At 36.5% G+C, this 14,588-nt stretch overlaps 2 protein-coding genes across 2 annotated transcripts; both read right to left on the reverse strand.

The window, feature by feature from the left end:
* Positions 1 to 1,782: 1,782 nt before the first annotated feature.
* Positions 1,783 to 9,781, reverse strand: LOC121903331 (proepiregulin-like). The gene is made up of 5 exons (XM_042420247.1): positions 9,640 to 9,781; positions 5,803 to 5,886; positions 4,927 to 5,053; positions 4,672 to 4,818; positions 1,783 to 3,335 (listed from the first exon to the last, which is right to left on the reverse strand). The coding sequence occupies exons 1-5, from the start codon at positions 9,677 to 9,679 to the stop codon at positions 3,269 to 3,271; spliced, it is 465 nt and encodes a 154-aa protein (XP_042276181.1). The 5' UTR covers positions 9,680 to 9,781; the 3' UTR covers positions 1,783 to 3,268.
* A 1,746-nt stretch (positions 9,782 to 11,527) lies between these two features.
* LOC121904428 (epigen-like) lies at positions 11,528 to 13,795 on the reverse strand. Its single transcript, XM_042422180.1, has 5 exons — positions 13,673 to 13,795; positions 13,109 to 13,237; positions 12,582 to 12,702; positions 12,286 to 12,438; positions 11,528 to 11,836 (listed from the first exon to the last, which is right to left on the reverse strand). The coding sequence occupies exons 1-5, from the start codon at positions 13,704 to 13,706 to the stop codon at positions 11,782 to 11,784; spliced, it is 492 nt and encodes a 163-aa protein (XP_042278114.1). The 5' UTR covers positions 13,707 to 13,795; the 3' UTR covers positions 11,528 to 11,781.
* Between the last annotated feature and the right edge of the window lie 793 nt (positions 13,796 to 14,588).

A 14,588-nucleotide genomic window follows, 5' to 3' on the forward strand; every position in this document is an offset into this window, starting at 1 on the left:
GTATGTTTATCCACAGGTTTTACAAATGGACACCATTGAGTGGGTGTGTTTGTGGGTCTTTGTGTGTGTGTGAGCATGCTTATGTGTTTTTAATGATGACTTAAACAGCACAGCGTCAGCAGGTGAGTTAATGTTTATGTGTTATCATTGCTGTTCATTAGCACACGGAACATATAAAGATGCTTAAAACAAGTGTTAAGAATGGCTCACTGACTCTGGTTTGAGCTCTAATGAGGGTGCAGAGAGTAAAATGGTGTTATCTATTAACTCGACACCAGACACTGCACTCAATACTACTGCCGTAATACAAACACACAGTTTTTATTTGCATTATATATGCATAGAGTGACAATTTTACATTTGAGTGTTAAATTTTTTGCTTAAATTGTTTCTGTAGTTTAGGAAAACATAAGTGCACACATTATGAGAACTTTTAACAACCTATCAGATAAACTCAGAAATGAAGAGTCACAATGCTTCAGCAGGTATCTTGAATCCTAGAAAAGTCATCAATTTTGGAGATGCAGTGTTTCATTAGTTAGATCAAGGCACCTGTTTTTTGCAGGTAATTTTTGTTTACTTCACTTGTGAAAGTAAAAGTGCAACAATTCTAACAAAAGCACAACTATAAAGTACTTTGTAATGTAGTATATCTAAAGGTCAGTACATGTCGCTCTATTTATTACCTGTTATGTAACTAACGTGGAGGTGACGATGATGATTCTCACAAACTCTTCCATTCATACTGAAGTCAGCAGGTTTGACTGCATTACAATTCCTATCTGGCCAAAAACCTTTGCAGTTATTAAGTCTCAGTAAGTGAGCTGGAGATTCCTGCTTGTAAAACTGTTTGCAAACAAATGTTGAAAAGCTGTGAGATTACTATAACTTATGCACTAAGGTAAGTACTACACACTCATTGCTGGTTTTCAGTATATTGCTTTAAAGGACCAGTGTGTAAGATTTAGTGGCATCTAGTGGTGAGGTTGCAGATTGCAACTGACTGAATACCCCACCTCCAAGCGTGTAGGAGAACTTATGGTGGCCACGAAACTCACAGCAAACACAAAAGGCTCTCTCTAGAGCCAGTGTTTGGTTTGTCTGTTCTGGGCTACTGTAGAAACATGGCGGTGCAACATGGTGGGCTCCCTGGGAAAGCAGCTTCCTATGTAGATATAAAGGTCTCATTCTAAGCTAACAAAAACACAACAATTCTTATTTTCAGATGATTATACACTAATTAAAACATACTTATGAATATTATATTATATTTATGCCAAGTCTATTCCACTAGATCCCACTAAATTCTACACACTGATCCTTTAAACGTAACAGATCAATTAGTGAATCAATAATGCTGCATAAAAAAGTTTCCTTTCTGTATTTTTCTCCAGTGGTACAGTAGATCTATATGTTTGGGAGATTATTACTCCCTAGTGGTTGTATTTGAAGCTTTTTTCTGATTAACTCTACAGAAACAAAATATATTGATGAGATGATTTTGACTCTTTCTTTAGTCTTACTAGGCTCTTCTTAAGCTACCTGGCCACAGTCTAACACTCTGTCCATAAATAACCTTAATTTGGAAACTTATCCAATTTATGAGATGATTCAGTTTTGCTCTCCGTATAATGTTACTCAGTGGACCGACATTAAGAAAGTCTTAATGTGGTAAAACATCTGTGAACATCCACTTTGATTTCATGATTTAAAACAAAAAAGATATGTCCTGAGAAGATTTACTGTTTAGATGTCAGTATTAAATGAAGGGTGTACAAGTTGCAGAGTTTAAATGTATTTGCTTTAATTTATATTTGATTTACCATCTTATACTGGTACATGTACAGCTAATATTGCCATCGCAAAATCACAGGTTAAAAAAAAAGCTGCTACTGTTTTCATGCATTTAGAAGGAATATTCTCTCACTGATCACATGGAAGAAAAATGTCAAAACTGTAATAAGCCTTGAGAAGAATGAGAAGACCCTCAGTTTTACCCTTCAGACAGTCGTATGAAGTAAGACTCAAGGTGTTGAAAAATAAAAAGAAATTCATTAAAAAAAAAAAAAAAGAAATCCACACAGGAGTAAAAACTTCAAGTTGCATTCATTCTTTTTAGCAGTAACAGAGCTTTCAAAACTGACATATTTCCAGTGTATACATTAACACTTTATAATAAATTATCAAAATGAGAATACTTTCTGACTAAACAGAGTTTCAAAGAGCAGAACAGTTACACTCAGTGGCCAGTTTGATAGCAGTCATAATAATAATAAAGGCACTTTTTCATTTAAATATTCATCATAGCTGCAAAGGGCGGAAAAAGCCACAATAAATAAAAGCTAAACCAGGCAGTAAGGCAAGACATAAATTAAAAACAATGTTTAAAAAACAATAAAACTGGTGCACTTCAGTAGCCTGCTGGTTAAAACGCATGCCATTTAACTACAACATCCGCAATTTGAATCCGGCTGCGGACCCTTGTTGCATGTCACCCCCACCCCCATCGCTTCCCCCCTCAATTCCTGTCATCTCTCTACTCCATAAAATACCCCCCAGCTCCCAAAAGATAAACAATAAAACTGTACTTAAGCAAGTAACTCAGAAGATAAAGGCAGCAAGATGGATAATTTTTAATCAGTTGTATTTTGAGATCTTTGAGGTGTTTCGAGATCTGCAACCTCAAAAATGTGCTCTTGGAAAACTTGAAGTCAAATGAAACTGATCTTTACTTCTGTCAGCCAAATTCAGTAGAATCTGGTGGTGAACTGTTTCTTGTTGCTTGGGAGGTTTAGGTTACCTCTTGATATATTGACTTAGGTCTAAATTTCTGAAACCGTGGAGCTCTACAAGGGGTCAGAAATGTTTGACAGTTTTGTGGGTTCACCATTACCCCTCATATTTGTTCAGACTTTCACAATTTACCATGACACATCATCATGGTATTTGTTTTTGCGTGTCTCACCATTCTTCTTTTCAAACATGAAGACAAGAGATGCTGAAATACTAGAACCGCTGCAGCTGCAAACAACAATCGCACGGCACACAAAGCTTCTTTTTGAACATTTTAATCTCTCTGTGCCAATCTCCCTCCCAAATAAAGTAAACCAAAGCCGTGTGACGTGCTGTGACAATCCAGTAAACCAGCCACTGAGTGTAAGAGAGTCAGGTAAAGTCATCGTACAGTATGTTGAAATTTTCATGTAGAAAACTGTGGAAATCCTGTTTTGCCTCTTCCCGCAGCAGATGTCAGTGGGTTGGTGACACTCTAAGCCTTCTGAACTCCTTTGTAGCCCTGCCGCTTCGGCTGACGTGGGAATTTGTTTTTCTTATACCTGTAAAAATAACACAGCATGTCATTTACTCTATACAAAAAGGTGCTAATGAAATCACTAACTTTGTGGTTTTTCTTTAAAAAATCCTTTGAAGCATCTTGGGATGACCCAGAAAGTGCAGGTGGACCAAGTTTGAATGTCCAAAGAACTGACTGTGAGATCATAATCATGGTCTGTGGTTTGACGAGTCTCTGCATGAGACAGGATGTCAGGGCAGACTTTACGTCATGAGGGGCTTCATTTGAAATACAAAGTCCACCTGCTGGTTTTACATGATGAAAGGTGGTGTCTGAGTCATCTTGAGAATTATGTTCACACGTCATTCAGCTGAATTTGTGTAAACCTGATAGTCAGTTGCAAAATGCATCAGAAAAAGAAAAAGAAAAAGAGGTTTCTATTTATGTCAAGAGAAAAGATGAGTTTCAATCTAAGAAACGTGGAAAAATGCATTTTTGATAACACTGATTCATTTTTTATGCAGTGAGAACTTGAAAATGAGCCATTTTTCATAGCACCTGAAAAAAAGACATTGTGGAGAAGAGATCAAAAATGGCAACATTAACTTAAAGAGGACATATCATGCACATTTCCAGCCCTATATTTATATTTTGGGGCTTTACTAATATATCTTTGCATGACCTGTAGTTCAAAAACACTCAGGCTCTATCTGAAACAGGCCGTTTTTCTGTCTCTTTAAGGTCCCCCTCGTGATGAAGCTGCGTCATGGCTGACTTCTGGTGTTCTGGAGGCTACATAAACAAACAGTAGTAATGGGATTTCACTTCTTGTTCTCGTTCTTAACTCGAAATCGAAACTTTTCAAACACATTAGTACATGTTTGAGCCTGAATCCAAACTGAAATTTAAGAGTGGACAACCCACGGAACGGCCTTAGCAACAAACGCTACAGAACAGACGGCTGTTCGTGGGCTTGCACTAACAATCAGATGTCATCACAAGAGGGAAGTAGAGGTAATGTTGCAAACAAAGCATTCAGGGCAGACTGAAACCCTGACTTTTGATTTGCAGGGAGCATTTTTACATACATTCACCTCAAGTTTTGGACCTTTGACTATGTTTAACATAGTCATCCGACATCATACAGTAAAAAAATAACAAGAAAATCACAAAAAGCAATATGTCCCCTTTAAGTTGGTTGTTTTTTTGTCAAAAAAGCAGTTTGGTATGCTGTCATCTACACCCTTGATGCACAGTTGATCTTAAAAGCAAGACAAAACTTGTATAAATATTAACATTAATAGTGGTTATCACTCAACTTGCTGTATATGGTGATGTCTCATCGAAAGACACTCACACACCCAGTCACCCAGACTTACCATTTGTAGCAGAAGTACAGAGCTCCGGCCAGACCTATAATCAGCAGACCCACACAGAAAATGGTGAGAATTATCTGCTCTTCTCCCATTGGCTGGACGACGAGCTCCGGGTTGCTACACCTGGGCCCATAAAAGCCACTCTCACACCTGCAGCAAAAAGAGACAAGTCATGCATAATTACACACGATGATTAAAAGCAGCAGACATACACTCACTCACACACACACACACACACACACACAGACAGGATCGTACTTGCAGTGGTGCTCGTTGATGTCCACCAGCAGCATGCACTGACCGTTGTTCAGGCAGTAGTTGTCAAACGAGCTGTCGCAGTTCTGTGTCGACCTTTTCACCACATGAGGGCGATCTCCTCCCTGCCCTGAGTCACCAGCAACAAGACAGCTGTTAAAAACCATTTCACAGGCAACAAGGCACCATTTCTACTGAGTGGGACCTGGTAATCAAGCTGTATTATATTGAATCATGATATTGACAGGATGTTTTGCCCCCTAAGAGTTTCAGATAATATAGTTATAGTATAGACTAAATATGAGGAAAATTACACATTTTACCTTTGTTTGGCTCTTTAATCCAGCGCATTGGATGCAAAATGAAAAAATGGCTGATGTTAAATTGCTGACTTTGAGCTTTAAGTTGTGTTTGAGGGTGTTCACATCCATATTGGGTGCACATATAGGACTTAAAACATATTTAAATACTATGAATTGCTGTCTAAATACTGATCAGTGGTCTACAGGTGCAGGTTTTACAGTGAGGTTAAAAAAAGATTAATTAAACTAAAAAAAACATCATTGAATGTTGGACTACTGTAGAGCTGAGCTATCCTGAAGCTTCCTGTTACGGCATGCCTCATGACATGCTGTAACAATTTTAAAAGTATGATAATAAACATAATTGATATCATCTACAGTTTAATATACCTCATCAGAATATTTCCAGTTGCCCATATGCATTGCAAAACTTTAATTTGAGTGTTACCCCTGGCAAAAATTCCTTCATTTTTATCATCCTTGAGAAATAAAATGATTTGTTATCCAGAAATATTTGTGCAAAAGAAAAAAAAAAGGATCAGTTATGAACAGATATTAGCAGTTGTCATGGTGATACCTGCAGATAAAGAGGTGCTGTCTGCAGTTTGAAGTTTGGATGACACATTCTTGGTAAGTACATACGGCCAGAGCAGCATGACACCTGTTGAACAGAGAAGATTTGTCTGGTTTATTGCTGTTGCACTTGTCATAAGGTCAGTAGGTCAGTTTTGTATGGACGTTGAGTTTTACCAGCCTTGTGTAAGTCATTGTTATGATCCTGAGGAGCCTCATTTTGAACAGTCATGAACACCACCTCACCCATGTCCCCTCACATGTGACAGCAGAAACCCTAATTCATAACTTAAAAGTGCACTTTGACCTCATTACATATGTCATTTGCCAAAATTTGACATCCAAGGCAATTTGACATTGCAAGGTGCACATGCCATTTCACATGACAAAATAAAATTTTACATAATTACAATAAACACTAACATGTCTAAAAAAAAATAAAAAAAAATGCTGTCTGTTTCGAATCAGTGTTTCTGTCATCACATGTGCGTAAGGAAATTCTTTATCATTTAATCGACAACACCCCAAAATGAATTATGTTTGTTGAATGTGTTAAGATAAGGTGCAACCCAAGGAAAATTTCATAAATATGTGGAAAAACCCATATTTGGCGTGAAAAATCAGATTCCCTGCCAGTTCTTTTTGTAAAATTTGCCAACTAGGACCTGATGTGTTGCTCACATTGCCTGCCCACATACCTGTACCAGCCTGCACAACTTTATAATAAACGGCATTTGCAGACGCCCACATTCCTCCAGGCATGATAGAAAAACACAGAAATCTGAATGCAAGATGTGTCTGGTTACAACTGGTTATGATTGCAGTCGCTATAAAACCCTATCCATCGCGCCCTCTCCGGTTTTCTGTTCCTATCTGTTGTTATGGCTGCAGAGATGTTTTCAGGGAGACGACTCAGGCTGGTTGTTGGGTGTTTCTGACATGATTGATTGGTGTAAAGTACACAGCCATAAAACTAGAAGCGGTGACGAAGCAACTTGTCTTCATTACTAATTAATCATTGCTCAGACAACTCATTTACATCATTAACAACTGACTCACTCTAATCAGGCATGTCAAGAAACAATATGTTCTCCATACCATCTTGCCTCATCACATTCATTAATATTTTTCCAACATTTTGCACAATCAGGAAATTTGATAGTTTGATTTTGTGAGCTGAGCTTTTGTCAGCTGGTTTATATTATAAAACTAGAGATGTTTAGTCTGTGGTTTTTGTATATATAAGGTAAAGGTGAGCAGGGCCACAACAAGCTGACTTTATCTGACCCACATTATCAAAAGCAATAAAAAGGGGAAAGGTTATCAGTGGCAAACTGCTATCATGGATAACCAGTTAATTACAAAAACTTACAAACAACTTTCCACATGAATAATGGAATAAAAGCAGCAGTTTTATGAATTTACTACATACCTCTTTTAGGAATTATGCTTATAATGGCATTAGTTGTGAAAAAATCAGTCTAATAAAAAAAATTACAATATTCCATCAAGTGTTACAGTGTTTGTGTTTCTCACAGTGATGGAAATTAACTAAGTACATTTACTCAAGGTGTACTTAAGCACAATTTTCCTTATGCTTTACTTTTACTATTTTATACTACTTTATACTTCTACTCCATTTTTTCTGTTGTAATCTGAATCTGAAGTACTCTTCAGATTAGTATTAAAGATTAGCGGTTCCCAACAGTGTCTGGTTGAGGCATCTTGTCACTTTTCAGATATCAATGAGTCATTTGCAGTTCCACCAAAGAGGCATTTCCCCTCTAAACTTCTCAGATGGTTTTATTTTAATAACAGCTTGAAACACAATGAGAAAAATTATTCAATATTTCACAAAAAAGGGAAAAGATTCAAGAAAAGTCCTAAAAGTGAAAACAAATTTGTGTAGCATGCAGAACTTTGTTTTTTTCCCTATTTTTTACCCAATTAATCATTTGATAACCTCTCAGATTTATCTTGTGACTCTTTGGAGGAGGCCTGACCCCTAAATTGGAAACCACTGGACTTCACTGCTTATATAAAGTAATTAAAATGTTAAAACGAGCTCCAACACAACCAGCATCAACAGTAAAATGCTACTTATGCATTGATGCATTAACAATCAAATGACATCATATATAATTATATATCATTCACAGGTACCATTTACCTGCAGAACGAGTACTTTTACTGTTGATTCTTACATTTTGCTGATGATACTTCTGTACTGTTATTTAAGTAGGATATTGAATATGTTGTAGTATTTGTACAGATCTGAGTATTTCCTGCACTACTGGGTGCTCAACCGTTTATACTAGATAAAATATGTTATTTCCTTCTTAAGTTTGCCTTTTTGTCGATAAGAATTGAGTTTAACAACAAGCAATTGACAGATTTTAACTGACTGCATGCAACAAATCTTCCATTCATCCATTCATTCGTTTAATTGCCAACATCCTTCAGCATCCCTCAGGCTCTGGGCTCAGCAGGGCGTCAGCTCAAAACAGGTATGTGGCGAAGTGTTTCATCTTTCTCCAAAACTTCCTCTTAGGTTGATTTCTGAAATTACTTACAGTTGAAGAAACAGGCCTAATATTTGGTGCATATTGATTGTTTGATAACACATTATAAAATACTCTGGCATAAATATTTTAAGTAAGGGTACTGAAATATTGACAGAAAAATGTACTTAATCATCAAGAGTAAAAATACTGATTACTGATTTTTGATAATTTTATGGTAGTTTAATTTGCAGCTGAGTCTGAATTAATTTTCTGGATTTATGATCTGCTGCATGCTTCTTTTTCTCTCTAATTTTAGGTATTTTCATGTTTTCAGTAGCTGCTCCTACAGGTTGATAAATTATGACATCTTGAAGATATTTTCATCTGACATTCAGTTGCATTTTATGAGTTTATCACAGGTTTTGAAAGGTAAAATTCAAGCTGCCAGTAGTGAAAAGTAAACTTATGTACAAAATACATATTTTATAGGTTGATCTTACATTTTGTGAGTGAAATTTGCAAAGTAACTAAATGTAGTAAAAAGTACAACATTTCTCTCTGAAATGTAGTGACATAGCAGTATAAAGTAGCTTAAAATGGAAATACACTATAAGTACCTCAAAATTGTACTTAAGTGCAGTACTTGAATAAATATACTTAGTTACATTCTACTACTGCACAATGGAAATATTCAAGTAAAGTATACTGCTGTGGATTTAATCTGCTGTATGCTTTTTTCCCCTCAAAGTTTAGGTATTTTCATGCTTGCAGTCCAGTTAAAACATTAGTTGCTCCTACAGGTTGATAAATTATGACATCTTGGAGATATTTTCATCTGACATTCAGTTGCATTTTATGAGTTTATCACATGTTTTAAAAGGGAGAATTCAAGTTGACAGTGGTGAAAAGTACACTTACATGTAAGAAAATTGCATATTTTATAAACTGATGTTTTTGTGGTAAAATCCTAATTTGCAAAGTAACTAAATGTAGTTAAAAAAGTACAATATTTTTTCTCTGTAGTAAAGTAGCTTATTAGCTTGAAATGGAAATACTCTAATAAAGTACCTTAAAATTGTACACAAGTACAAATAATTGTACTTGAGTAAATGTACTTAGTTAGTTAGTTTTTACCACTGCACAATGGAAATACTCAAGTAAAGTACCTCTTCTTAGTTCAGTGGTTTTAATGCGCCCCTTTCCCCAGTTGTTCAGTTTTAGATTTAACTTTCAAACATATTTCTAGGCTGATCTTATTGACACTTACATCACGACAGTGTCCAACTAAATGTCTGAACCTGATTTCCTCCTTTCAACCATTAAAACACACAACTTACCGATAAGTGAGAGTAGCGCTGAAGGTTTTCTGTTCCCCATTTCAGAGCCGACAGGTCGCTGACAGCTGTGTGAGCCAATCTGAGTTAGAAAAGACTTGTCAAAATAATGATTACATAAAGGGGCAGGCGATGCCTCTTCTGACAAAGACAAACTGGAGACCAATAGGCTCAATCTGTGGTCTGGGTGTGGTGATAGACCCCTGTAATTTGAGACAGTTTCACACTTCAGAAGGTCTGAATAAAAAGACACCGAAAAAACAAGGAGGAGCTGCTTCTGTCAGACTCATCCTTTTATCCTTCCCATTACTCATTACATGTAGTCTACAGAGATGTGTTTTGAATAATTTGGAAAAATCTAAACATAAGAAACACTTAAGATAGAGTGACAGTGGGCCTAACTTCCTCACATAATAAGTTTTGATTATGATTTTTAAATAATGTAAAGTGAGAATATTAAAGGCCTGTCATACCTACTTTTCTTCAAAAGTAAATGACTTGAAATGCTTTCCAGGCTCACTGCTTTGATTTACATATAATTTATTTATAATAGAAACCCTCTTTGCCATTCCTTTCCTTGTATGTTCATTGTGTCAATTTTAATTCTGATGTGTGTTTCTTGTGTATTTTGTTATTGATCTTGTGTTCTTTCTTTAACAATTTTTATTTTATTTCAAGATGTATCTTCAACATCAACTTTAACTAGTTGTATTGCAGATAAAAATGATACAAGTGCTTCATTCCCCTCCCTGAAATCTGTTTTATCTATCACTCACAGACTTCCACTACAATTTTTGTGGCTGTCATCTGCTGTTGCATTTTTACTATTTGGTCTTTTGCATACTGTTCCTTTAAATGTTAACTTAGTGACAAAGATATTAATATTTAGTTTTTGGGTATCTTTTAGGTAGAATATGGCTCATTTCTAGTTTGTCTGTGGATCAAATGGCATTGTCCCTAATAAATGAAAATCAAACAGAAATACACCTTTCACCCATGATGTGCACACCAGTGATGTTACTATTCAACTTTTAATGAATTAATTAGCCAACCAAAACTCCATCTTCTTAAAGGATAGGTGCACATTTTTTCAAGTCTGTCTTAAAAGAAGAGTCAAATGAACACTGAAAGAGGTTTTTCTTACCATAATCATCCCTCCTGTTCTTACTGGCCATTAGAAGATCCCTTCATCATGCACTTACAATGTAAGTGATGGGGGACAAAATCCACAAACCTCCTTCTGTACAAAAAATTATTTAAAAGTTTATCTGAAGCTAATATGAAGCTTCAGCCATCCAAATGAGTCAAATCAAGAGGATATCTTTCAATGTTAGTCTTTGTATTGCCAAAGTTCCTCTTTTTGTTACTGTCCTTCCACCACAGCTCAACAGGAAACACAAAGAGGAAATGTGAAGCTAAAAAGACTGTAATTGTGTCAGATATCCACTTGATATGACTAATTCAGACTGCTGAAGCCTCAGATAAGCTTCAGATAAACTTTTAAATGCTTTTTTGCATGAAATGACTGTGTGGACACACTGTGGATTTTGGCCTCCATCACTCATATTGAAAGTTAATTTGAAGGGGATCTTTTAACAGCCAGTATGAAGAGGAGGAATGATTACAGTGAGGAAAACCTCTTTCAGTGTTTATATGGACACCTGAATGTTGTATTAAGACAGACTTGAACCTGTCCTTAAAGTAATAAATTAATAATAGTGTATAGGTGTGTGTGTGTGTGAGTGGGTGTGTGTGTAAGTGTGTGACCATTTTATCCACCGGAATTCAAGTAACACATATAAATGTTCATTTTCATAAATTTATTACAAAACTTTAAATAAACAGAACATTTTTAAATAAATTATAATCTATATAACAATAAATAGTCACATTTGTGCAGCCTCACTTCACCACCAGGTGTGACACAGCTCAGTTTTCCTCATTCAGATGCCTTGATTTCACAGTGCTGTGTGTGTTTTTTTAAAAGTTACATCAAATTTTCTTTATGCACATCAAATAAAAACCTTAATAAAGAAAAAAAAGTGGTTTATGTTTTTCCAAAGAGTAACAACACTGATAATGTTGGTGACAATGTTGTAGATGATGATGATGAGGAGGAGGAGGAGGAACAGTGAGTTGTAGGGGTCACACTGACATCTGAGATGGTACCGATTTCATTAGTGGTGCTGATTTTACACATCTGAAAACAAACAAATAAAACATCTGGATGAGAACTTATTGTCTTATTCTCATCACACAGTGAAATGCAAAAAAACATAAGCTTATAACTAACTGCAAACACACTAATCATGAAAAGTAACAATTTATTTAGAGTATTGATAGTAACAATCATAAAAAGTCTGAAACAGTGAAAAAAAATGGTATTAAGATGATCACAGACAAATATGTTATGACTTGATGAGTGATTCCTTGAAAAATTTGACTGACTCATTAAGGAAAGTACACCAAAAGAGTGCTGGGTGCAGGGAGACAAGAAATTAGTATTTTAGCTAAATCTAAAGTTTTCAGAATTCCCCTGATTGTTCATAGAAAGCTTTATTTCTATAATATCATATTTCTCCACTCCTACATGCCCTAATACTCATTCACATAAGAACATAACTGTTTGGAGAGCCTGAAGATACTCACCTCTTATTGACAAAGCAGCAAATTATGATGGCCAGGATGATGACGACTATGACGACCCCAAAAGTGATGCCAATCAGTTGCTCTAACTCAAGCGGCTTGCGACTGGCTTGGTTGTAGAACATGCAACGAGTCCCGCTGTACAAGGATGTGCAGCTGCAGACCACACAGAGAAATATGTGAGTGCATTCCAAAGTTGAACACGAACCAACATGTACATGTGGATATGAAGCAGAGATTTTACTGTACACCTATTGGGGTAAATGTGTGTGTGTGTGTAATAACACTTAATATCTCACATGCAAAAAGGTTTGTCGCTGTCTTGGGGGTACATGCATTTGCCATCGTTTTCGCAGTAATTTTCATGTTCGCTTCCACATGATCTGTGTGTTCGCAGAACCCGAGGTCCCTCCACACTGCCTGCAGAGAGAGAGAGAGAAAGAGAGAGTGGCATGATTATCAATTATCAGATTTTAACACTAATATATGGCCATCTGTGCCCCTAATGAATCAGCTGACTAATTAATAAATCAATTAACAAGGGTGCAAAATATATAGAAAAATACCATGGATACTATGGATCAATTGGTTAGTAAATAGCACAATGTGGTTCCCAAACTAAACTTCCTAACTTGGCAGACAAGCAAGTGAAAGATTCTCCTCTAAATACTGTCCTGAAAGATACTTTTTTACATTATTATCTTGTACACAAAAAGCATAAAACACATTTTAGGGATGGAGTTTGTGGGCTCTGCAAATTACATCTAAATCAGTGATTAAATACTGTTCCACAGTTAACTGTAGGGAGTATAATGACGACACTTACTGTTGCTGAGCTGCGTGGTGAGAGATGAGTCTGACAGGGCAGGAGTTGTTGTGGTCTGGAGGTCGTCTGTCAGCAGTGCAGATTGTCCTGCGGTGGCGAAAAGAAGCACTGCCACCGCCGCGAAGATGGCTGCAAAACAGTGAGGGAACAGAAGAAATTAGATCTTAAAAGGATGTATTTTGCTTCTTTGTTGGACAAGTTTTGTGATGCATAACTCAGACTGTTTTCAAGTTAAGAATTTTCTTGTATTTTGTCTCTAAAGATGCAACATTAAACTCTGCCAGGTCTCTAAAAACATATTAACAAAAGGCTACAGATGCTGCCAATCTTTTACTATAATACATGCACGCACTGGTGGGATCACATATCTGAGAAAAAATTGCCTGCATTTTGGTTTAACTTCCTTTTTCTGCATCACTAAAAAAATTTCATATTTAAGGTGTATTGCTATAATAAATCACTATTGATGCATCTTTCTGTTCATTTAAAGAAATTACCAAACTTTAAACAATGTAGAAGAATCTAATTTTAATAACTTCAACATATAATGAAGTAGAAACTTACCCTTCTCCAGGTACATCTGTCTTTGTGTAAACATCTTTGTCTTCTGGCAGTGCTGTGTCAGATGTTTCCAGCTCAACTCCCTGTGCAGTGTGATTAACAACCAGCTTTTGCTGAGTTTTTATACTGCCTCCAAACCACTGGAAAAGTTTTAACGGCCAATCAATGAAACCAAAGACTTCCTTCCAAAAATCTTTCTGCATCATTTCCTTTATTTGCATGGACTCTCTGCATGCATGGACAAAGTCTACAGGCTGATATTGGTAGGAGCACGTGATTACCCAGAGGCTCTTTAAATGTGGCTTCTTTGCTGGAAGTTCCTGAACCCACGCATGCACTTGGAAGACTGATGGTTTCAGATTGATTCTTTCACTCAAATTCCTGAGATGCAGCCTGACGGATGTGGGTATTGTGAAAGCTTAATTTCCTTCCAAAGCCTGATTACAGGACATCTTTGACAAGATTTGTTTGTGGCATCCTCTGACAGGTGACGAGAAGATGGATAGATAACATAGACCAGAAAATAGATGTCAGATGCTGGGCAGATAAAATGAAGCATTCTTTACTCGATGATATCAAGGGCAGAGAAACATTCCCCAATAGGTCTTCCACATAGGTCAACAGTGGCAAAAAAAGGTTTAGACCAGCTGTTACATGGAAATCTCCAGAATAAAAATGATAATAATCTGAGTCACTCTCACTTGTGAATAAATATCAGTATCCTAATTTGCCTGCTAACACATTTGGCAGTGTGGGTGGGCGGGAAGCCAGTGAGAGATCACGTCATTGTCACTGCAGTGGTGACTTTCTAGTGGTTGGTCAGGGTGCCTGTACCAAACTGGGGGAACCTCCTCATGCATGTTATGCTGAATAAGTCAGTGAACAAAAATGACTTCATGTGTATCAGAGGAGATAAAGT

This window comes from Thunnus maccoyii, chromosome 9, assembly GCF_910596095.1.
Source record: "Thunnus maccoyii chromosome 9, fThuMac1.1, whole genome shotgun sequence".
Taxonomy (NCBI): domain Eukaryota; kingdom Metazoa; phylum Chordata; class Actinopteri; order Scombriformes; family Scombridae; genus Thunnus; species Thunnus maccoyii.